This window comes from Chenopodium album, chromosome 13 (assembly GCF_948465745.1).
Source record: "Chenopodium album chromosome 13, dcCheAlbu1.1, whole genome shotgun sequence".
Lineage (NCBI taxonomy): Eukaryota > Viridiplantae > Streptophyta > Magnoliopsida > Caryophyllales > Amaranthaceae > Chenopodium > Chenopodium album.
The window spans coordinates 7,282,274-7,304,901 of record NC_137846.1 but is presented as its reverse complement, the minus strand read 5'-3'; the positions used below and the strand labels follow the sequence as shown (position 1 = coordinate 7,304,901).

The window sequence follows — 22,628 nt, the reverse complement described above, 5'->3', positions numbered from 1 at the left end:
TTTCATGCGATCTTTATGCTTTCTACGTCTTTTGACACCATAAAAATAAAATTCGATTCTTCAACATTAGAAAAATAAACGGCCCTTCTGTTTTGAAAAGTTACCTCTTCCAGAAAAACCATTTACTTTTATCTTCCAACGACATATCGTACTACATACAAAGAGTATATTCCATTTTCCAAAACCATATTATATAAACTCAATTCATCAATATTATTTGTTACAAGACTTACTACACCATACATATAACTAAACCATAGTATTTTAACCATTCACTTGACAAATTAATATTTGGAATGGGTAGTGATGATGTCGTCGTAGTTGCGGATGGCCGAGATGGCGAGGCGAGGAAGATAGTGGTGGCCGTGGATGAGAGTGAAGAGAGCATGTACGCTTTGTCATGGTGCCTTAACAACATCGTTCAAGGACAACCGCGAAATTGTAAAGATGCCCTTGTACTCCTACATGCCAAGCGACCTACTGTTGTGTACCCTGGCTTGGATAGCTCAGGTATTATCTCATCATCAGATCATCGTCTCAAAATATATATATACTATAGAAAATAGGTCATCTATATATGTTCAGTTAGTCTTGATGATCGCCGGTGCTAGTAAATTTAATTTATGGTTTATAACTCTATTGAAAATCTATAACTTGACTTTATTATTAATATGCCTAACTGGGTGGGCATCATGCCATTATGATGAAAGGTCTCTAGCTATAAAACCCTATTTGTTTGTTACAAAGTTAAAGATCAGTCCTTCTCTAATTATACAAAGAAATTATAGACTAGTAATTTTATTAAAAGCTTTTTTTTAGCACTTTTGTTTTTACTTGTATTATACGGAGTACTGCGTATATATTATTGTTGAATTCTACAAATATGAATATATGTGAAGTATATATAGTTTCTTTTATATTTGTTCGTTCAAAATTAATTGTTTACTGTTGAATATCCAGCATATTTGAGCTCCCATGATGCTTTATCATCACTAGATAGACGGGACAACGAAATGGCATGTTGGATCCTTCAGAAGGCCGATAAGCTTTGTGCGGAGCATGATGTGAGTGATTTGGCCTTCCTACTTCAATTCACTCTATAGCGTTCAATCTTTTAGTATTATTACTTTAGCAAAACTTGATTTGCAATAATATTCACCATACTCGCGTTTATTCTTGTGTTAGTCATCGCAAACATTTTTGTTATAAACACTAGTTTAGTTTAAATTTCCGTTTGTGTCTATTGTGCTTATAAATATATTCATTTTCCTAGGTGAAAATCGAGAAAAAGGTAGAAGAAGGGGATCCAGGGGATGTGATATGTGAGATGGTGAATGTTTTGAAGGCAGACTTGCTTGTCATGGGAAGCCATGGGTATAGTCAACTCACCAGGTATACATTTAAAACGTCGTGTTGCAAACTTATTATCTTCAATTTTATTTCTTACCTTTTTCTTACACAAAAAACTTTGTGATGCCAACTTATTAACTTCTATTTTGGAAATTTTGTTCATTTTATAGTAGCTTGTTAATTCAAATGCATAAGTTATTGTGTAATGGGGATACAAATGAATGACAGGTCGATAATGAGGAGTGTGAGCCATCACTGCGTCCAAAATGCGAGCTGCCCTGTTTTAGTTGTTAAGATGCCAAAATAAAATGCTCTCGTCTTGGCTATGCGACCAAAAGAGAATACGTACCATTAAATTTATCAATATATGTTGCAGTTGTCAACTGAAGATCGATGTTAATCGTAACAAACACCCCCTCCCCCGATAGTAAAAAAAAACTAGTCAAGGACTTCCAATTGCGCGCATCTATTATGCGGTTGTACAAGTATGTTCTTCAATTTTTTCTTCGAGTGAGCTATACGTCATACGGTAATATGATTATATTTGTATATTCTTCTTCTTATGCCCAAAGATTGAGCCAAATTATGAAATTGTTGTATTAGTCCATGCCATTTGTCAAGGAAATCACGCTACCGCTGCTGCTAATAATAATAATAGTCCCGTTGATTTTTATTACAGGGAATAATAAGAGCACAAAATTACTTCCTGAAGTGCTGAATCAAATCTTGTAAATCAGACTGCTGCAATTTCATTTCTACTATGTAAAAGGAAAACAAGAAACATCAAAAGATCTTTTCACAGGGACAATACCTACTCTCAATGGAATTATTAGCGGATAATAGGACCATCTTGAGCTAAACATAATGAGGTATTGCTAAGGACGTAAAAGAGATATGCAACGAATTATACCAGTAAAAGAGATATGCAACGAATTAGACATAACTCAGCTCATTTACCATTCCAGAATCTCTATATAATGTTTAATACATTACGAAAAACTGGAAATTTTTTTGGCCTTCTGCTATTATCCACCAAATACAGCCTAATTGAGATAAACCATCTGTCATATAGGCCTTTAACTTGGTGTCATTTGAATCTACTACCAAAAACCTACGCTAAAAGTTGACAAGAGAAAAATGCCAGCGAACAATGAGCCTGAATTAAAAAAATTAAGATCCTCGTCTAAAGACTTCATATTGCTCTGCTCCTCAAAGTTCATCCTGTAAAACATACAACAAAATGACCGAAATTAGGAAATAAAGCACAATGTCAGCACTGTTGTGCAATACACAGGAAATTTATCAATGGACATACATGCTTGTCTTCATCCTTGTCATCTGATTTGTCAGCATCGGCATCAGAGTCGTCAGCATCAGCATCAGCTTCATCTTCATCCTCAGCCTGGAGAAACCATGAAAAAATAAGGGGCTTGCCCACTAACATTTTTCTCAAGAAAGAATTGAGAAGTACTCAGACTAGAGATTTAATTTAGATACTTACATCAGAATCAACGGGGCTGTCCTTGGTTTCCTGCTTGGAGTATCAAGATTGAGTTAGTATACATGTATAATTCATGTGATAATGAAAAGAATAATCACCGCACCACCATGACAACCATACAGGAAAACAAGCACAGGCCAGTGGCATTGAGGCGTCCTGATTTCTAACCAATCATGAAGTTCACAAATTAATTTGAAAAGATTCAATAGCATTATTAGTGACATGAGGTTTTAAAGACCTGAGACAATATGTTGGTTTTTCATTGACAGTATAACTAAATTGGACAATAAACTAATAATCAACTGCACGTTCCCTTCCAGGCTTCTACTTTATTACTGGTTACGATTCTTACGAACATGTAATAGTGTTCAGAAGACACAAAAGAGATGTCACAAGGATATACAAAAAGAAGCTTCAAATACAATACACCTTAAAAAAGACAAAAATATTTAACATAAAACAATAAAAAAAAAAATACAATACTCATACCTCTTCTTCTCTCTTCTTCTCAGCCTCCTCAAAAGCAGCCTTCTCAGCCTGCAAAGATATGCAAAACATGTCAGATAACTCAAATACAAAGACTAAAGTACTGAAAATAATCGCTTCCTAACTTGAGAAACAGGCCAACTTACATCCTTTTGCTTGCCCCAGGTCTCTTCAGCCAGCTGTTTTGCATACTCAGGGTCATCAGAGACCAAGACATTGTCAAAGAGTGTGCCAGATTTAACCTGAAAAATATCACTCACTTCATCAATATGCTTATTATGATAGCATCGAGCAAGTATCAACATTCAACACTGGAAAAGAACTAAAGTTACCTGCCACAACTCAACACCAACATATCTGAGGTTGGGGTAAACATAGAGTTCTGGGTCATCCTTGAATTCTGAAACATGGAAGTAACTTGATCAGATTTCTACTTCAATTCACATGATTCTGGCCACCAAAAAAAGCAAGGGGTGATGAAGACATAGAAGTGAGAACAAGGTGCAAACCTGGGTTGTCAATCAAAGGTGCCTTCCACTTGCCTTTGTAGTTGGGGTTCTTGATTTTCTGCAATCAACATATATAACTTGTTAACTATAAGCAATGCCAATCATTAATTACAGAAAGAATTGACAATTAAGAAAAGGAACAAACCTTTGCCTTCCATGGACCCTTGTACTCAGGGTTTGGAATGGTTGGGGCAGTCCACTCACCATCTTCCTCATCATCCCAGTCCTCTGGCTGAAAATCATATGACATGTCAGCATATCCAATTGCAAAGTCTGACTTTTTACATTTTACACTGATTTAAACACACATTACCTTCTTAGCATCAGCATCGGGAATTTCTTTTGGGATGTCATCATAACCCTATAAAAACCAAGAGAATTGATAAGTTCATCATTCCAACATGAAGATAAATTTCGGCAATCTCATTATCATCCAGTATCAAAAGACATGAAGATAAATTTCGGCAATCTCATTATCATCCAGTATCAAAAGGGAGGACGGAGGAACAGAAAATTAATATAAATACCTCTGGTTTCTTGTCTTCAGGGTCAGGAATGTACTCCTTGTCATCCCAATCCTCAGGCTAAAATCACACAATATCAGATTAATTAGTATAAAGGTTCAGTAGGCCATGCAAATGGAATTGGAAGATCAAATTACGATTTTTCTCAGAAAGTAAATACCTTTTTAGCCTCAGGGTCCTTGATCTTCTTAGGAGGAAGTAGATCCCAGTCATCGTAAAGACTACCAGTTTGTTTCTCCTGGTTGTCGATAAGAATGCTGTAGGTAGCATCTGGGCGGAGAATGAAGGTATAAACATGAGTCAGCTGGTCAGTCTCACAAGGGACATCCTTCTTGATCAAGTGATTTGTTTCATTGCGGTTAAGAATGGCATGTACTTTCTTAGTACTGTAGCCGCAGATATCAGGACCAAACATAATGCTGCAACAACAACAACAACAACAGATATTACATTTCAAATCAGTAAAACTGAACACTTAAAAACAAAAACAACAATGCAAAAGCACAGTCTTTTACCAATTGAACAAAAATAGTTACCTGTATGGGGTATCCCCACCAAATTTCTTCTGGTCAACTTCACCACTGAGTAGCTTCATGTAACCACCTCCACAATCAAGCTTCTGTTCGTGCTTAACAGAAAATTGGAAGACTAGGGTTTTATCCTTGTTGCTGAATTCTGGGAATTCAGCAGAGATAGCGTAAAATCTGTAGTCCTCGCTAGTTTGGATACCTGCAACACATGGGTAAAAGAAGTTATAACTTAAGTAGCAAAACCAGAAGCCAAATGCTTGGATATACTGGAAAATACATCATCAAAGAATACCTTTGTCATTTGCATCCCCATTCCATTTGCCAGAAGTGTAATTCCACTCTCCAGCCATGCTTTCGTCCTTCTTCCAGTCAGATTTGACCCAACGACTCTCCCATCCATCTTGATTAGCCAAAAGAAATGAAATTAATACAAAGAAAAATTCAAGGTACAAACTTCTCAACAACTCAATGCCTTTAGAATATGGTAGCTCGGTAGCCATGCTTGTAACTCAAATTTCATGTCTTTTTAAGGGATCAAGGGAGATCACAATCCACTGTATGATGATTTTGTGAGAAATTTGGTGATCACATGGTCATAACTAAGCTCACAAACTTATAGTACTAAATAAAAGTGTCACACAAAGTATGCAGGGAAAATCAAACTTCCATTATCAATCTTCTAAGACCTGATTCACCTTGAAAATGTACTCCGACTTTTAATTCAACCTCAACATCCTCAAGTACTCATCTCGGATCCTCAAAACAGTCTTATACAAGTACGGAGTACCAATATTTAAGTAGGTCTGAGGAATCGACATCAAGCCAAAACAGTCATTTTAATTGAAACACTTAAATTTAACCTTAAAATATAAAGGCAGTGCATCGGTTGTCCATACATACATGGTTACCGGATACACTATACACCAATTCTGTGTCATTTCTCATAAATATGCCTAGTTCATGTGGACACTTCACTCTGAACAAACAAAGACAACTCAGTGACACTCTGATTCAACAATTATAATTCGTTGACTAATTTACAATTACATAAGTCATTTTCATTCATTTAGAAATTCAGAAATTACATAATCAGCTGCAAAAAACAATAGATAGATCACATTCTGCACGGATCTAAAAAAATTCGAACAATCAAACAAAATCAGATCCATAGACAATCATTTCAAAAAACACATCAATCTTATCAAATTAACAATCACATCAACAATAATAAAAATAGCGTATGATATAAACAAAATCAAGCCAAATTAGACACTAAAACAGGCGTCATTTCATCAAATCAATCAACAAAATTCATGATCCGAATCAAAATACAGCTAAATTCTAATCGATCATTCAATCAATCAATCCAATCAGAAATCATGTAACAAACAACAAATTACAAATTTCAAAATCAAAAAAATCAAATCCAGAATCCAAATTAACAAATTGAATACAACAGATAAAATGCAAGGAAGAGCGTATACCGTCGAAGCGTTCTTCAAAGAAGACTTTAGCAGAAGCAATGGCGAAGAGAGAGAGTACGACGAGGAGAGAGAAAGCGATAGGGTTACGACGCCGAATCTCCATTGTAGCTAACTCTGAGGAGAGTGTGAGAAGAGGAGAGAGAAAACTGAGGAAGGTGAGAAATGTAGAAATGACCATGAAATCAAGGATAATTATATATTGGGGAAGTTTAGACTTTTTCTAACGAGTTTTTAATTTACACTTGGTTAGTCCTAAGTGGAAATTATTTTATGACGTGGTCCAATGGATGTTTGACACGTTGGATACCAGTGTCACAGAGTTGACGTGTCGGGTTCTTATTGGGAATTTACACGAGCTGGTTTGAGTATGAAAGTACATTAATGCCCTTAGTTTTTGGTGTTATTTACTGAAAGTGCCATTCGGTTGGGTTTTTGGGTTTTTTTACTTCTGTTTTTGGGGTTTATTAAGAATAGTCACGTGAGATGCGTATGTGCACATTTATTGGTTTGTGATTGTAAAGGAATGTATTTTTATTTTTTTATTTTTGTGGAAATAAAGGATTGTAGATTAATGTGGTGTTAAATGAAAACTTAATGCAAAAAGTTTATGTGGGGCATACACAAGTAATTATAGTTGGAATTAAAATAGGTTGGTTTAAAGTAGATTAATATCATTATGCCTAAAATTTTACTTCAATTTGCTTTGGATTAGCTTAATTACAACCATAAATCATTCATCTTATCCTTGAAACAAACCATAAAGAAGTAAAACGACCATAGATGAGGCAATGGCGTTTAAAAGGGGGTGGTAGGCCATGGGCCCTGTTTGGTAATAGCGTTTGAGGTAGCGGTTAGCGTTTTGATTAGTCAAAACACTACTAGAAAAAAAATTGAGAGTGTTTGGTAAGGTAACGATTCTAGTAACGATTAGTGAAAGAGGTAGCGTTTAGGTAGGTTTTTTCAAACGTTAAAAATAGTAGCGTTTAGAAGTAGCGGATAGCGTTTGACAAACTTTTATTACTTTTAAAACAATAATTATATGAATTTTGATATATTTTGGTATTGCAACCGCTACTTTAGCTATACACTTATACTATCAACAGTTACCTTGACAGCTAACCTCTACCCACTACTAATTGAGCGCTACTCGTCATCTTAACAACTACCCGCTAGTCGACCGTTAAAAGCTACCCACTACAGCTACTTTTGCCAAACAATGTAATGGTCTATTAATTTGAATATTACTCAAAAGTTATGTCTATAAGTTACGGCAAACTTTATATGGAATCATTTTGTGATCTAAAATCATACTTCGTATATGATAGACATTCATGTCATTTTGAATTATAAACATTAAAGTTACGGTCAGATCAATGTCTTACGATGCTAATATATTAGTTTAACGAGTTAGATATAAGCATGAAATACATTAATTTCGATTGCTTAAAATAAAATTCTAGTTTCATTTTCCACTACTACCACGACTCCACGAGACATTAATCATGACAATAATATAAAACCCCTCCCCACCTGTAAGGCTAGTGTATTCCTAAATCCTAAACAATATCCTAATTGTGAAGTGGACCAAGTGGTGTCTTTTTGAAGAAAAAAACAATACTATTTTAGGAACTATCACCTCAACGTGACCTCATAAAATAATATGAAATTTTTTTCGGGTACTGATAGTTTGAATGTATGACGAGTGAAATAAGAACATGCCCCAATCCTTACGTAAGTGAACTAGCCCATTTCTGGATGCTTAACTTTGAAGCCAATTAAAAGGAATACATTTTCATTAAAAAGTGACAATGATCTTATTGACAATAATTATTGCTTATTACTTTCTCTTTTTTCTTAAAATTTACATAATCTTTTTAATTCAAAACTTCTATCCTAAAGCATCCATAAAACTATTATTATATATCTGCACTTTGGATGCAACTACTCTTTTAAAAATAAGATTAGTTTTACTAGAGTAGTTTACCAATATTGGGTTCACAAAATGTAAGAAATCACATGGGATAAGCTTAAAAAACCAATTGAAGATGAGCATGATCTACATTTGCATTTTATGTGTTTTCTATTACTGCATGTTACCCACTCCGACTTGATAGCTAGTTTCTGTTAAGTAGAGGACAAATCGTGCAATGCCGAGGATGATCAATGGAATGACGGCCCTAGCTAATTTGATAGTTGAACGAGATGGTCATGGCCCTACGTCAGCCTAGATTAGCTTTAACTTCCTTATTGATCAATATGATAGCCGATGGTCCACAACTGCAATGAAATTGGCAACTTGATTAGCTTCTCGGTTCACGTGCTGACAATGTTGCCAAATAGCTGACTTTCATGGACCTTTGGTTGCGCCCTGTTGCAGGATAATTACATATTCTGCAGGATAGCAAATCAGCAATATTATATGCGGACTGCAAAGAATGGAGCAAACACCATAGATTCCACTGACATGAATCTGAGGAGGACGTTGCAGGGCCGAAGAGGTCCTTAAGAGGGAAGTCACTTGTGGTGTTGCACTGTTGCCAACAACTACCGCCTTGGGTGAATTTGACCCTTGTGGTCCCAGCATTTAGCCATTTAGGCATGATCCATAGAACAAGCCTGGTATCAGATGTATGTTTTCTAGCTTTACTATATAATTGAGATTTATGAAAAGAATTTCCAAATTTGTATGTGGCATCACTATAACTATAATTTGGTGTGCCTTACCTTTCCGATGACAGCAGTTGTGTTGCCAGCAGCATCAAGAGCATACTCATAAGTCATGACTTCTAGTTAGTGCCCGTGCCCACCAACCCACCTTCCCCCAGCATTATCACCTATGGAAGAAACTTGGACCACAAGCATCAATAGCAGTTCCAGTTAGTATTGGAGCAGGAAATGCCCCCAAAAAAACATTGTACTTTGCTTACACACCAGCCAGAGTGCCAGACTGAAGCTAACATAAATAGTTCCTGCAATAACATACATGGATGTTGTGAGAGCCTGTAACAGAAATACAGAATAATAACCAGAAGCACTCCAAAAAATGACATTCATATTGCTCTGTTCTGCATACATCAGCCACATCCTGCACTTGGCTGCAATTAACCTAAACAATTAACAAAAATAAGTAGTTTATGGCTTAGGGAGACAGCTCTCTTGTTTGTTTATTCAATGTATGCTTACAAAACCACTAATGATTACACTTACTAAATAATCCTAACATCAAATTACTACGAAAACAACAAAAGAACGATTAGTTTTTGAGTTACGTTAGCTTATGTATGTCAAATGATCGCCCAAACACAAAGACTTGTCCTTCCATTCACCACCTGCTTTCAGCAGCAGACAGTATAAAAGATGATTTTCAAACAGTATGATTCCAAGTCCAGAAAAAAATTAGAAAAAAGAACATGTAAGATGGAATGCAAGAGGTAGAACAGCAAACTTGCAATAAATTGATACCAACTGTATATTTTTGTCAAATAACCCTCATAAGGTGATAAGGGTAATACATTAATGTGTTGAAACTGATTTTTCAAGATTCAGAATCAATTTCATACATATTAAGATTGACAATACATCATGCTTCAAAAGAGCACATGTAGCTATAATCGCTACAATAACAAGAGTTCTGTCATTCAAAGTGAAAAATGTATGGATAACAAAAGCATACCCCTTCCAACACCCTGGCTTCTACCATCCTCTTCTACTCATCTCTGCAAGAAAAAGAACCAAGGTCTAAAGGTTGGCATTTTGCAAAGGGAAGCCTTAAATCTTCATATGGAGAAGCTTCTACAGTTCTACCAGCAAAAACCACACATGAGAACAGCCCAGGAAAAGACAGGAAATATGGATGTATCGATTGTTGCAATAAATGGGCTGAAAGTAAGAGGCAACAGTCCTAATGTCCACTTTTGACTAGTTGCAAGATGTTTGCTATGAGCTACAGTTGCCAATTTGTTTGCACTATTCTCAGACTGGTATTCTGTGTAAGAAATTCTCTGCATTCAGTACTCCCACAAAGTTGCTTCATTAAGAGGCCCAAACATACTTTTGAGACATTTTTAAGAGCAATCAGAATTCAGAACGAATGAACGATGCCCCAACCCATTGAGTCAATGCACTCAATTGGAACACGGAAACAAGGGTAGCTGACCAAGTCAAGAGAATCTCAATAGCTCAAGTTGCATATATTGAAACAAAGGCTTTTTCAGTCCATAATAAATAAGGGGAATTATTAGAAATGTGATTCCCATTCTTAAATGCACATTCCCAATCTAAACATCTCACGTCAATAGCAGACTGTCATTTACATTACCAACCGTGCTACTGATCAATGAAACTATCTCTTGGCATACAAATTGGCATGTGACTTGGTTCATCCTTACGTGTGATCTTCATGATTGCATGCTTGGGTTGCCCACAAAGGCAATGGTGCCTGAAATTTTACTGGAAGACCAGTAATAGGGTGTTCTAATGACAAACTCTCTGCATGAAGATTATGGACATCACAAATTTCCCCTTTCCACTTACAGACACCTTCATACTTTACATCTCCTATTATTGAGAGTCCAAGGTACTGACAGTGCAACCTGATCTGATGTGTCCTTCCACTCTTTGGAAAAGCTCGGACCAATATCTCATCCCTTCCATGGTTAGCATCTGTTGATGATTTCTCCTCAACAACCACAACTTTTTCTAGATTTTCTGCACATTGGAATGACTCATTAAAATGGAGTACCCTATTTACTGATAATAACTCAAAAAGTGTCTCCATGTCCTTCACCACAGATCCACCAGGTAGTTTCCGACCAACATCTGACGCAGCATATAAACGCCAAGCACCAAATTTGGATCTACCATGGCCAGATTTTAACCTGATTCTATCCCATTTTGGTGCAGACCCAACACAGAGAGCCATATAAGTTTTCTGAACCTTGTGATCAGTAAATGCCTTGACGAGCTTGGCAGCTACTTTGTGTAACTTGGTTATAACCATTACACCACTTGTATCACGATCCAACCTGTTAGCAAGATGTAACTCTGAAGCTTCAACTGAATCTGAAACAACCCGATGCAATTGCACATAAGTTGAAATGATAACGTTCAAAGCCCCAAAAGATTTACAATTTGGTTACATTTGTCAATTTATCAAATTTTATTGCATCTGTCTCATCATATAAGCCCAGCTGCTCACTTGTAATGGCAAGCATCAGTATTTTAAAGTATTCAAACTATACTAGCAACAATGTTCAGCATCCTAGAAAAATTATTGAAAAATTGATTTGATTTTCCAATCACGCAACAGTTCTTAGAATAGCTTATCTTGCAAAACTCAAAAGAGTCACAACAATTCTTACTAATTATGGAGTACTAATTTACTATATATTAGAAGTTGACATCTCTAAAATTTAGGTCCAAACTACCTAAGCAAGCATGTTATTCCTATTTCCTCATTTTAATAGCCTAATAGATTCACTTAAAATTTTGTAAACAATTCTTTCTTTGCAACATGCTACTTACATTAACATCAAAATAAATAAAACTTCCTAGTTTCATGCCCATTTTCTTAGATTCATTCCATCACCAAACAAGTTGTATTCAATCAAACATTTAATAAAACTATCATTCTCTAACATAATAATATGCAAATTAAATCTAATTCTTCAGTATATTCAGTAACAATCTCATGAATCTCATATAAAAAGAAATCAAATTAGCCACGTTAAATAAACTAATTCAAAGTAAAGATCAACGAACCAGAAGATTGTTGAAGAAGAAGAGGGACAGAAGACAGGACAGTCTCACAGTAAATCCCAGAGGGTTTATTAACAACAAGCAACCATTGATCCTCGAAGATGACGTCATCTCTGGAAAGAGAGAAAACAGTGGCCTTTGAAGAAGCAGCCATGGCTCTGCTAAGCTCGATTTCCTTAGAAATTAGAGGTAATGGTGGGGATAATGGAGTTGGGTAAGAGGAAGTTGATGGGGTTTTTGGGTCATTTGGTAAATGGGTTTCTTCCATTGAAGTTGAATTTGATTGTTTTGGGGTTTCAATTGACATTGAAATTTGTGGGGTTGATTGAGAAAAGTGTTTGATTAGGGAGAGTTTGATGTGGTGCGAGAGTTTAGAAGGTAGAGAGTGAGTTGAGCAACGAAATTTGGAGAGCATCTGAGAATAAACATGGGCCAAACGGAGGAACAAGATTTTTTTTTTTTTTTTTTGGAAACACTACTTATAGTTAATTTTTTTTTAGAAAAATGAGAAACGAGATTAATTAAGGGACAAAGTGTCCATCAATACATAAAGGTATTATCTCGTTTGGGGCTTGATTCTCCCTAACTTGTTCAATTCCAAAAGGAATTAGCCTAGCTTGATTTAAAAAAAAAAAAAAAAAAGAAAAAAAACAACAACAACAACAAAACAAAAGGAATTAGCTAGTTAGGTAATGAGCTACACTATTTTCTTCCCGCTTTACATAGACCAAGTTATGACATCAAAAGTTCAGATAGTTTGAATGTCATTCAAAATAAAAAGCAAGGTCAGAGTAGTAGATAGCAGCCTTCGTTAATCTCTTGGTGAGGGCCTAAAAATCAGATTCGATAATGATACGAGTAATCTTCTTCAAGCCATGCCTACGGGCAAGCTTGCCAGCAAAATGAACCGCCGGCCCATTAGTAATTTCAGCAGGCTATAGTCCCCTCACTCTTCTGCTGCCTGCAAAAAAGTACTCCGTACTTGTTGTTTGCAAAAGATAACAAACGCCATTGGGGCGTTAGATAAAAAAACTAAAACTGAAAATATAAAGATAAAACAAACTAAAAGAGAAAGACCTTCTTAGTTGATATATTAGTCTTTTTCCAAAATACCTTTCTCAATTTGCAAAATTACCCTTCTTATATTTCAAAACTACTCTTTTTTTTTTCTTTTTCTTTTTTTTTTTTACCAGAAAAATTTCATTTATATTTACCAGTTACACACCAGCACAATATACCACAATTGTTCCCACTCAAAATTTCCCCTTAACTATTTTTTTAAAACTGAATCCTAAACAACGGGGTAACTGCAAATTTAGTCAATCATCTCCATATCATCAACTATCACATGTAATTTCAAAAACATGCACAAGACTCATGAAAGAGGGAAAATGGAAAGAGCAGCATTGTAAAAGAGTTATAACCATCTATATATACCCATGGTCAAATTCTACCTAAAATAAATTAATACACCAATTCAACATGTACATGTTGGATAATAAAGAATTCCTCTGAATTCTTTTTTATAAAAAAGAATCTGAATTTGTGTGTAGTTTGACAATTGACACTTGCTCTTCAAAAGCCAATATCAATTAATTTTATTTTGTGAGTCCTCTATTCTTTCTCCACCTATTCTATAGCCCCTGATTTCGTGTCATGTGCCTTTACATGTTTGTATTTTTTGTGTTTTTTAATTCAACATGTAATTTTTGTGTTTTGTACTTCTGTTTAAGTTTAATAAATGAAGTTCTCCTTTGGTAGAAATTGAATTTGAATTTCGGTTGTATTGTTGTATTTTATGGAGTAGTAGTATATGCTTTTTTTTTTTCTTTTTTTTTTTTTTTTTGTGAAGCATGTTACCCATGTGGCCATGTTTTTGCTAATATGGGATTTTATGTGTGAAGAACCACAAAGATTACATTTTTTGTATCAAACTAGGTTAACTCCCGTGCCATGCACAGTCATAATTAAATTTTACAACAGATAAATAATAAATAATGGTGTTAATTTAACGATAATTTATCCAAAAAAATTATTTGTAACAAAATAACTTGAATTTTAATTAGTTTATACCAACACTAAATACGTAAAGGTTATTGAATTAGATTGTATAAATAAATATAGTAATAGAAACTTAGAAGTTATAAGGTTTTATATGAGAAAATTAAAATATTAGCTTAGGTTAGTACCCATACACGAACTCATATACATTCGTCCTTAAATAGTTAAATTGTTGACACACTTTGATCGACATAATATGAAAATTTAGTTGAGTTCATTTTACTTTAGGATAATTAGTATTCAATAATCAACTTTTAAAATATATCTTTATTGAGTAGTAGGGGTTTTTATTTTTTAAATAATCACATAAATGTTTAGAATGACTAAATAATTTTCCAATATATGTTGTGTACGAAGTACACTATAACAAACTTATTTTGTTCTTGTAAATGTTACATATAATTTAAAAATTAATACAAAGTATGCTACCAAATTGATTTTTCTCTTTTAATTAAAATAAATTTATTATCAAATGATAAAAGTTGGAGAAAAAAAATTGATATTGATAATATTATAATAATTTTGGAAAATAATATATTCCAATACACTATTTTTAATTAATGTTAGTATTTTTGTAACTAAAAGTTTTCTAGTATATTTAATTGAATAAAATATGTTGTCAAAATACTAAAAAGGAAGGGAAAAAAAGGCGGGAAAATTTTTAACCAGGAAATGACAAATATCATTCCTGATTTCGCCTTTAGTATAGGTTTATTGATTATTGATTTATTGATTGATATATTGTATGAGTATGAATGTATGATTGATGTTCATAAAATTGTGCGTATTATACCTTTTTTTTTTTTTTTTTTTTTGGAACCAATTCAGCGATTTGGAAAATTCCCTTTAGCAAAACGATAATACGACGTCGGATCGAGCGGAAATGCATACCATATTTGCACTCTCCATAAACCCTTCATTTCCCCATAAACCCTCTATTTTCTTCTCCAACATAGGCGAGTGAAAATGATACATTTTCTTGCTCGTAGAAGATCACATTTACGATCTCGAATCTTCCATCAAACACCCAATCTAAGCTCTTTGCTCTTCTCTTCCAAATCAAACCCCCCAAACACCCACAATTTCCCGCCAAATCATCACAAATCAAGGCAATCAAGCTCCCAAGATTCGATATCATGTATTGGGAATTCAATTCATTTGTTAAATTATTCTGGGTATTCGCTAAATTTGCTTAAAAATGCGAAATTATCAAATGGGTATAATCAGGGTTTGATTTTTTCAAGTGGGGTTCGATGTTTCAGTTCTCAAATTGCAGACCCAGCAACTTCTGATGGATTAACTGTGGAAAGAATTGTTGCTAGTCGATGGCCAATACTTGATGAAGATGAAGGTGATTGGAAGAGTCATGCTTCTGCTGTTGCGCAGTCTATTCATCTTATTAAAAAGCGATTGCAGGTAAGGTATATGCTCAAAATTCGTGTACATTATTGTATTTATATGGTACTTTTATTATTCCCCTGGATTTATTTTGGTGGGAGGAAGGTGGGTTGTTTGAATTTGTGATTTTGTAACAAGTTTTGATAAATATGAGGTGTATAGAAAGCCATAAAGGGCAATTATGTACACGGGACTCGATCAAAGGTCTTGGGTATTATCTTCCAAGACTTTACCGATTAAGCTAGTTGGCAATCTTGACACATGAAGATAAATGAGAAATGATGGTGAAAATCCTATGCCTGAGTGCGGAGTCCTCAACCTCGATGTGACTTTTAATTTGCTGTTAAAGATTTTTGTTTGAGTTTGTAAATATGGGAAACAACTGCAATAGTTGTATTACCTAGGTCATTATAAGTTGTATTCTCTAATGTCATATGTGATGCTGTTGTTGGTAGTGGAAAAAGTTGCTGGTGCGCTTGGACATGTTATCAGCTGAGCTGGATAAACCGAATCTGTGGGATGATCCTGTTCATGCTGGAAAGATTAGTCGTGAGCATGGTTCCCTCATGGGAAAAGTGAACGAGGTAATGGAGTTTGAGCAGGAGTTGATTGAGCATATTGATATGCTGAAGCTTGCTCGAGAAGAAAATGATTCAGAGTTGGAATTGGTGCGCTTCACTTCTTCTAGGCATGTTCTCATATCTTTTAATAAGCAGTCAAGACTGTAAAATTGTGGTTATATCCAGTGAGCTTAGTTTTTGCCAACTTGCCAAGTGACTGTAGAAGTAAAATTTGTGTCTTGACCTTGTGGATATATAATATGTTAATCACTTCTATTTTCAATGTGTTGATATTTGAGAATGTTTAGTATGCTTCATACCTCAGTAATTCAATTCAGAATTCATTTATTGTTGAAATTGGGTCACTGCAGGTTTTATTCTCTGTTGTTGGCAAAGGTATATTAAATCACTATGGGCTTTGAGTTTTGATTTTTACATATAGTAATTCATGATATGAATTGCTGATGCTTGAAAATGTTGTCTTTCAAATTTCAATGCACAATTGTGAGTAAATGAGGGACTGAAAATAGTTGCTTCATGTTTATATGAAGGTCATTCATGATGGATATGGTGTACTATTAATTACGTATTAATTAATCGCTATATCTGTTGTACATTTTCATAGTAGCTTTGATACCTTCAAGATTTATTGGATGATTAGTTTGCATGTTTTAATAAATCTGTGGAGCAAAAATTCCCCAAATCATTTTGGGACTAAGGCTTTGTTGTTGTGGAACAAAAACTGCACAATTTTTTCATGCTAAGTTCTGTCAATTTCTGCATTCTGTTGTTGGTGTCAGAGCTAATCAAGATTTAAGCTCTCATTTGTGTTCCTATAAGCTTCAAAACCAGTCTGATAGAGATCTAGCAATTTATTAGATGAGTAGATGCTAAAAGAGGCGCTTGTGAATCCTATCATGCTACCATATCTGATAAGAAGAATGTGGGCAGATCAACTCTATGGTGGAAGGTGGACCTGGAATTTCCTATTACTTATACAAAGCACAAAGAAAATGGGACATCTGTTATAGAAGGTCTTGTATAATTTTGGAAGAAACACAATGTAATGTCTTGATTTCTCTCTTTCTGTAAAGTGTTTTTCCAATGTGTTGAAACAGTTGTCATAGCCACTGGGTGCATATCTGTCAAGTGGGAAGTTTGGAGTACCATCAGATACCAAAGACATGCTATATCTTTGAGTAGTTATAACTGAGCCTATTAGTTGAGTAAAGACTGATGGAGTTTGTCAGATAGATCATAGACTTTGTTCATGTTTGGCGAAGTAAGCTGGTTTATAGCCTTTTTGTTGGGGATGCTTGGGGGAGCGGTTGGTCTGTGATGGTGTGTAGGAATTTTGGAAATTTACCAGTTATGTTATTCAGACTCGGGTTCCCATGTCCGACATGGGTAAGTATCCAAGTGTCCGAGGCAGCTGTTTTGTGAAAAAGCTCTATGATTTTGAACTAAAATGAAGTGTTTAAGTGTCATACCCATGCCTGAGTGTCGAGGGTCCATCATGGGTACTTAAGGTAAAAAGAAGAGTCCGAGTAACATAGCTTACTAGAGAAGCTAGGTTGCTTCTCCTTGAAAAATCTGGAAGGCATTTTGTTTTTTGTGCCAAACAAACCTTAATGGTTAGACGTAGTAAAATTTGGATATTGTCTGATACTGATGGTGGCAGCATCACAGCAGGTGCTTTTTTTTTGCTTGTGAAATGTGTTGTTTAGCAGTATTTTGCTTCTAGTTATCCTTTTATGGGATTACAAATGCCCTATGATGTTTACTTAATTAACTTGTAGATTGCTGAAAGCAAGTTTTATGCTTCTCAAAACAGGAACAATGATGGTTAATGTTACTGTTAAGTGTTAATTCTAGCTGTTCTCTGTCTGCCTGTAGAACATTCACTATACGTGTTAAGGCTTTCATTCTTCTTCACCATAGAATTCCTACTTAATTACCTATGTTTAGAGTTTGTCATTTCGTTGGAAAGAGCAGTGCCAATGCTCTTAAATGTCTTAATAATCTTAAGGTGACAATTTGACATATTAATGGCTCTTGTTGGCTTAGTTAGGTGTCTGTGGGTGTTTTTAAAATATATTCTTTGTCACAAAAACTCTCCAGTTTCTAGTTGGATTAGCATGACATGTGCTCAAAAATGGTTGTTGAGGTCATCTAATAATAAACACTTAACGGTGTGTAAATGATTGAATCAGAAACTCAGAATGCTTGTCTTTTATACATAATTACCCAGGTAGACCTTTTCATTTAGCCTGGTATGCATCTGAGACTATATTTCAGCTTTTTTCTCTCTTGAACAAAGAAGTTAATTTGACAAGTGGCGAGTTGCTAAATTTACTTTTCGAAAATTTCTAGCTTCCCTACTGGCTTCCATTCAGAAGTTATCTTGTTAGCTCTCTCTAATACCTTGTATTTCATATAAACATGGTTTTAAACTTTTAATAATTTTATATAAGTTTGGTTACTTGGGATTTTAAATTAGCAATCTCTTTTATTTACTTTGTATTTGCCTGCAGGAAACGATGAATGCTTTACTTAAAATGAGAAGAGATTCAAAGGAAAGAGAACTTGATGCTATGTTATCTGGTGAACATGATTCCGCTTCTTGTTACATTGAGGTTAGTATCTTCTAGATGGCTTCCTGATGTAGACTTTGCATTGTGGGCATTGTCCAAATTAAATTACCTGGCTGCACTTCAGACAGTCATTTTATCATAATTGATTTCTCAGAAGAGTAAATGTGGCTTTTAGTATGCGATTACTTCTGCATTGTCTAATCTTTTATAACTGTGGCTGCTGTACAATATCTGGAGTTATGGACAGTATAGTGGAAAGTCCATCTGTGTTCTGCTCATGAATTTTCATAAGATAAAAATATTTGGCTAGTGGTAAAGGAGGAATTTAAGCTGTTAACGCAAACAGGAATATACTGTATGCCTTTTTAAAAATTGCCAATGCCCCTTCCAACAATATACCCAAGTTTCCATCTCTGGCAACAATGCTCCACCATATACAAGTACATCTATTTCAGAAAATCAGGACTTGTCAAATAAATATTTTGGAACTATTTCTCTGAATGATCCGCAAGTGTATAGCTTATAATCTCTTGACATATCTGTGTATCACTTCCTGTAGTTCTGACTAGAATTGTTTGCTCTTTTGATATTTCTTGGGAAATGCTCTATTGAACTCTTGTTTGCCTGGCAGTAAAAAGTTAGACTAAAACTTGGGAATTTTCACCCACTCCCCTTTTACTCATTCAGTATTCACATGTGAATTGGGAAACAATAATACTTATGATTTTTTTTTTTTTTTTTTTTGGAGGTTGGGGTCTGCATAATTGTTTTGCTTCCTTTTCTAAGTAATTTTCCCTGGGAATCAAATTCCTTTGTGAATATAAAGTGTATTTAGCATCTACGAGTCTACAATTAATCCCTGCTCTAGAAGAAGGGTTCTTGCTGTTCTATAGCTTCACAAGTAACAGACATTTTAAACTTTTATTTAAAGTTTAACTTGAATGTAATTCCCTTTTTCAATTTACAATTTTAACTTGTAGATAATTCTATTGAAAGTAGCAGATTGAATCCAGATATTAGACAAGAACCTTACACATTGCTATAAAGAGGCCCAGATTTAGATCCACGTGCAAGACTGACTGTATTAGCATATGTGCCTATGTAGTGTAGCAGAGACAGGAGTGCTGTTTCACCCAAAAAAACTCAAATATACCGGAGATATCAGTGTGATTGTAACTATTGCACAATTACAATTCACAAAAGTTTGAAATTGAATCATACTAGTAATATCTATCTGCTTTTCTATATATCACTCTCTTCTGTCTATGTCTTTCTCAATGTATTATGAGATTTTGGCTCACATTTTGCTTATTTCTGAGAAGGAGAATAACAAGATTGCATGTCATTATTTGCTGCAGGTTCAAGCTGGAGCCGGTGGCACAGAGAGCAATGACTGGGCTTTTATGGTCATGGAAATGTACAAATCGTGGGCTCAACGATGTGGATATCGTGTTAGTGTTCTGGAGGAAATGGCTGGTGAAATTGCAGGGATCAAGGTTATGCCTTTCATTTATTCTACCTTTACTATCCACTATTCATTGGGCTAAAATGACGGGCAGCCTTGGTTATGATATACTAAATGGAATTAAATTGTGTGATTAAGGAATAGAAAGGAACAAATAATATTAGGATTAAGCTTATCCACCTATTGATGTATACGGGTTGCATTTTTATTCATTCCAGGAGTATTGTGCTTTACATACATTCAGAAATCTTTCTTTGATAGTGATTGCCTTGGTCTCATTGACGCAATTAAATCACAAGAGAGAAGAAGCTCTCTTCATATTATCATTGATGATATTTATAATATTTGTAGATCTTTGGACTGTGTCCCCTTTAATTTTGCCCATGAATTAGCTCATATAACTCCTTGTGCTATAGGTCATGTCTTTGGTTGACGGATTTTCCGGCTTGCATTGTACCTCTATTGAACTCTGATATCTCTATGAATGAATGATTGTAGCCCTGTTTGGGTTTTCTTCAAAAAAAAAAAAAAAAAATAGTAATCTTCCTTGATTATACCTAATAATTTTTTATTTTTTTATTTTTCTTGGATTTCAGCGGGCAACAATCAAAGTAGATGGTGAATATGCATATGGATATGCAAAAGCAGAAGTTGGGGTACACAGATTGGTTCGTATTTCTCCATTTGATAGTGCAAAACGCAGACATACGTCATTTGCTGCTGTAGCAGTTATTCCAATCCTCAAAGATGTATCCACACATGTGGAAATTAAAGAATCAGATCTCCGCATTGATCGCTATCGTGCTGGTGGAGCTGGTGGCCAGTCGGTCAACACTACAGACAGTGCTGTGAGGATAACTCATATCCCTACAGGGATTGTCGCTACTTGTCAAAATGAAAGGTTTGCATGCTCATCTTTGGTTATAGTTTCATAGACTTTGATGCATAGACGAAGAACTACTTCTCTTTTTTCTTTTATTATGCTAAGTAAATATCCTTCATGCCATATAATTGTTAAAGTTACCATTAAATTGACGGTCTTACAATAAAATTGATGTAAGCCTGCCTTATATAAGATTTATTGTAAAGGGAGTTGTTAGATGAGACAAACTGATCCTGGAACAAAATAAAAATGAGGAATTCAAACCAGTAAAGGCAGTAGTCAAATTTCTTCACCATGTCTTATTATAGACTCCTGTGTCTTTCTATAGCCATCTTCTTCACCTAAAAGTTTCCCGGTGCTGTATTTCCCTCACTGATTTTCATATTGTTTATTGGTCAATAACATAAGGTCACAGCATCAAAACAAGGCTTCAGCGATGGCAGTTCTCCAATCTCGTGTAGACCAGCTTGAGATAGCTCGCCAAGCTCAAATGAATGCTCAGCATACAGAATCACTTACAGAAATCAGTTGGGGCGCTCAGATAAGATCTTATGTTCTTCATGTAAGGATATTCATATTTCAGCATACCAAAAGTCCAAAACCGATGAATAAATAAATAACATTCCCTAACCAAAACCTGAGATCTTAAAAGAAACCATCTAATGGATATTGAGCAAAGTTAAATGATTCTTTTACTGTCTTGTTGCAGCCTTACCGAATGGTGAAGGATCATCGTACAGATTTTGAGGTCTCAGATCCTGATTCTGTGCTGGAAGGTGACCTTGATGGTTTCATACTCAGCTATCTATCTGCGTCTTTAGATAAAGCTGGAGATAATTTGTGACTTTAAAAACTGATATAACTCAAAAGTTTAGCCTTCCCTCTCATAGGATGATCATTTATGGAAGTATGGGAGCACAATTTCCAGTAGTTTTACCGTTGTATGTGCTTACCTGTTTTACCAACGAACCTAAGAAATAAAATAATAAATGTACTCTTTTACATGATCGATTCCTATTATAGCTACTGAATCCTGTTGTAGTTGTTGGGTATCATGCATGTGGCCCAAACTCTTGAGAAGCCCAAAAAAACCATCCTTCATGCTAGTATATGTCCGTGCTTGAAGGAAAATCCACAAATCTCTTGATTTCTCTAGAAAGTCAACTTGCAATATTTTATAAAGAAGTGCAGAGGATTCTTCTAAAATATCTCTACACTTCCACTGACCTTAAACAACTATAAATAGTTGTATTGCTCATTTTTACATAGCCATACTACAAAAAAAGTCTTTATACTAAATCCACTTTCTTATTCATACTTCCTCCTTTTGTATAATTTCACTATTTTTTTCCATACTCTCTAGTGAGTTTTATTTGTGAGAGTTATGTATTGTAATATTTCTCATCCTAATAAATTAGAGTCTTTGTACTCTTATTTTAATATAGTGGATTTATTTTTTATTGAGCTTGTTGGGTGTTATTTTCTTAATAGCTCTTTCTTGCCGTTTATAATTTATCAATTTCTCG

At 34.9% G+C, this 22,628-nt stretch overlaps 4 protein-coding genes across 4 annotated transcripts; 2 read left to right on the top strand and 2 right to left on the bottom strand.

Annotated features, from left to right (window-relative positions):
* The first annotated feature begins 238 nt into the window (after nt 1-238).
* Nucleotides 239-1,929, top strand: LOC145574464 (universal stress protein A-like protein). Its single transcript, XM_081632251.1, has 4 exons — nt 239-510; nt 961-1,064; nt 1,274-1,392; nt 1,579-1,929. The coding sequence occupies exons 1-4, from the start codon at nt 297-299 to the stop codon at nt 1,655-1,657; spliced, it is 516 nt and encodes a 171-aa protein (XP_081488377.1). The 5' UTR covers nt 239-296; the 3' UTR covers nt 1,658-1,929.
* A 354-nt stretch (nt 1,930-2,283) lies between these two features.
* On the bottom strand, nt 2,284-6,543 carry LOC145574460 (calreticulin-like). The gene is made up of 14 exons (XM_081632243.1): nt 6,385-6,543; nt 5,193-5,300; nt 4,907-5,099; nt 4,531-4,789; nt 4,374-4,430; nt 4,160-4,207; nt 3,992-4,078; nt 3,847-3,904; nt 3,670-3,737; nt 3,484-3,579; nt 3,341-3,388; nt 2,852-2,881; nt 2,666-2,752; nt 2,284-2,571 (listed from the first exon to the last, which is right to left on the bottom strand). Exons 1-14 carry the CDS (start codon nt 6,485-6,487, stop codon nt 2,560-2,562), a joined length of 1,254 nt encoding a protein of 417 aa, XP_081488369.1. The 5' UTR covers nt 6,488-6,543; the 3' UTR covers nt 2,284-2,559.
* A 3,479-nt stretch (nt 6,544-10,022) lies between these two features.
* On the bottom strand, nt 10,023-12,487 carry LOC145574461 (RNA pseudouridine synthase 1-like). Its single transcript, XM_081632244.1, has 2 exons — nt 12,145-12,487; nt 10,023-11,445 (listed from the first exon to the last, which is right to left on the bottom strand). The coding sequence occupies exons 1-2, from the start codon at nt 12,446-12,448 to the stop codon at nt 10,769-10,771; spliced, it is 981 nt and encodes a 326-aa protein (XP_081488370.1). The 5' UTR covers nt 12,449-12,487; the 3' UTR covers nt 10,023-10,768.
* A 2,662-nt stretch (nt 12,488-15,149) lies between these two features.
* On the top strand, nt 15,150-22,110 carry LOC145574459 (peptide chain release factor PrfB2, chloroplastic-like). The gene is made up of 7 exons (XM_081632242.1): nt 15,150-15,618; nt 16,056-16,268; nt 18,695-18,796; nt 20,113-20,250; nt 20,816-21,120; nt 21,511-21,664; nt 21,812-22,110. Exons 1-7 carry the CDS (start codon nt 15,169-15,171, stop codon nt 21,944-21,946), a joined length of 1,497 nt encoding a protein of 498 aa, XP_081488368.1. The 5' UTR covers nt 15,150-15,168; the 3' UTR covers nt 21,947-22,110.
* Nucleotides 22,111-22,628: the final 518 nt, after the last annotated feature.

Bases quoted from the DNA above. Each gene is read 5' to 3' on its own strand.
- LOC145574464 (XM_081632251.1), top strand. From the start codon at position 297: ATGGGTAGTGATGATGTCGTCGTAGTTGCGGATGGCCGAGATGGCGAG. The intron at 1,065-1,273 runs GTGAGTGATTTG...TCATTTTCCTAG, and splicing joins AGCTTTGTGCGGAGCATGAT to GTGAAAATCGAGAAAAAGGT. The intron at 1,393-1,578 runs GTATACATTTAA...AATGAATGACAG, and splicing joins GGGTATAGTCAACTCACCAG to GTCGATAATGAGGAGTGTGA.
- LOC145574460 (XM_081632243.1), bottom strand. From the start codon at position 6,487: ATGGAGATTCGGCGTCGTAACCCTATCGCTTTCTCTCTCCTCGTCGTA. The intron at 3,905-3,991 runs GTTTGTTCCTTT...TGTTGATTGCAG, and splicing joins AGGGTCCATGGAAGGCAAAG to AAAATCAAGAACCCCAACTA. The intron at 3,389-3,483 runs GTAAGTTGGCCT...ATATCTTTGCAG, and splicing joins CCTGGGGCAAGCAAAAGGAT to GCTGAGAAGGCTGCTTTTGA.
- LOC145574461 (XM_081632244.1), bottom strand. From the start codon at position 12,448: ATGTCAATTGAAACCCCAAAACAATCAAATTCAACTTCAATGGAAGAA. The intron at 11,446-12,144 runs GTTCGTTGATCT...GGGTTGTTTCAG, and splicing joins TCTTCTTCAACAATCTTCTG to ATTCAGTTGAAGCTTCAGAG.
- LOC145574459 (XM_081632242.1), top strand. From the start codon at position 15,169: ATGATACATTTTCTTGCTCGTAGAAGATCACATTTACGATCTCGAATC. The intron at 15,619-16,055 runs GTAAGGTATATG...TGTTGTTGGTAG, and splicing joins TTATTAAAAAGCGATTGCAG to TGGAAAAAGTTGCTGGTGCG. The intron at 20,251-20,815 runs GTTATGCCTTTC...CTTGGATTTCAG, and splicing joins GTGAAATTGCAGGGATCAAG to CGGGCAACAATCAAAGTAGA.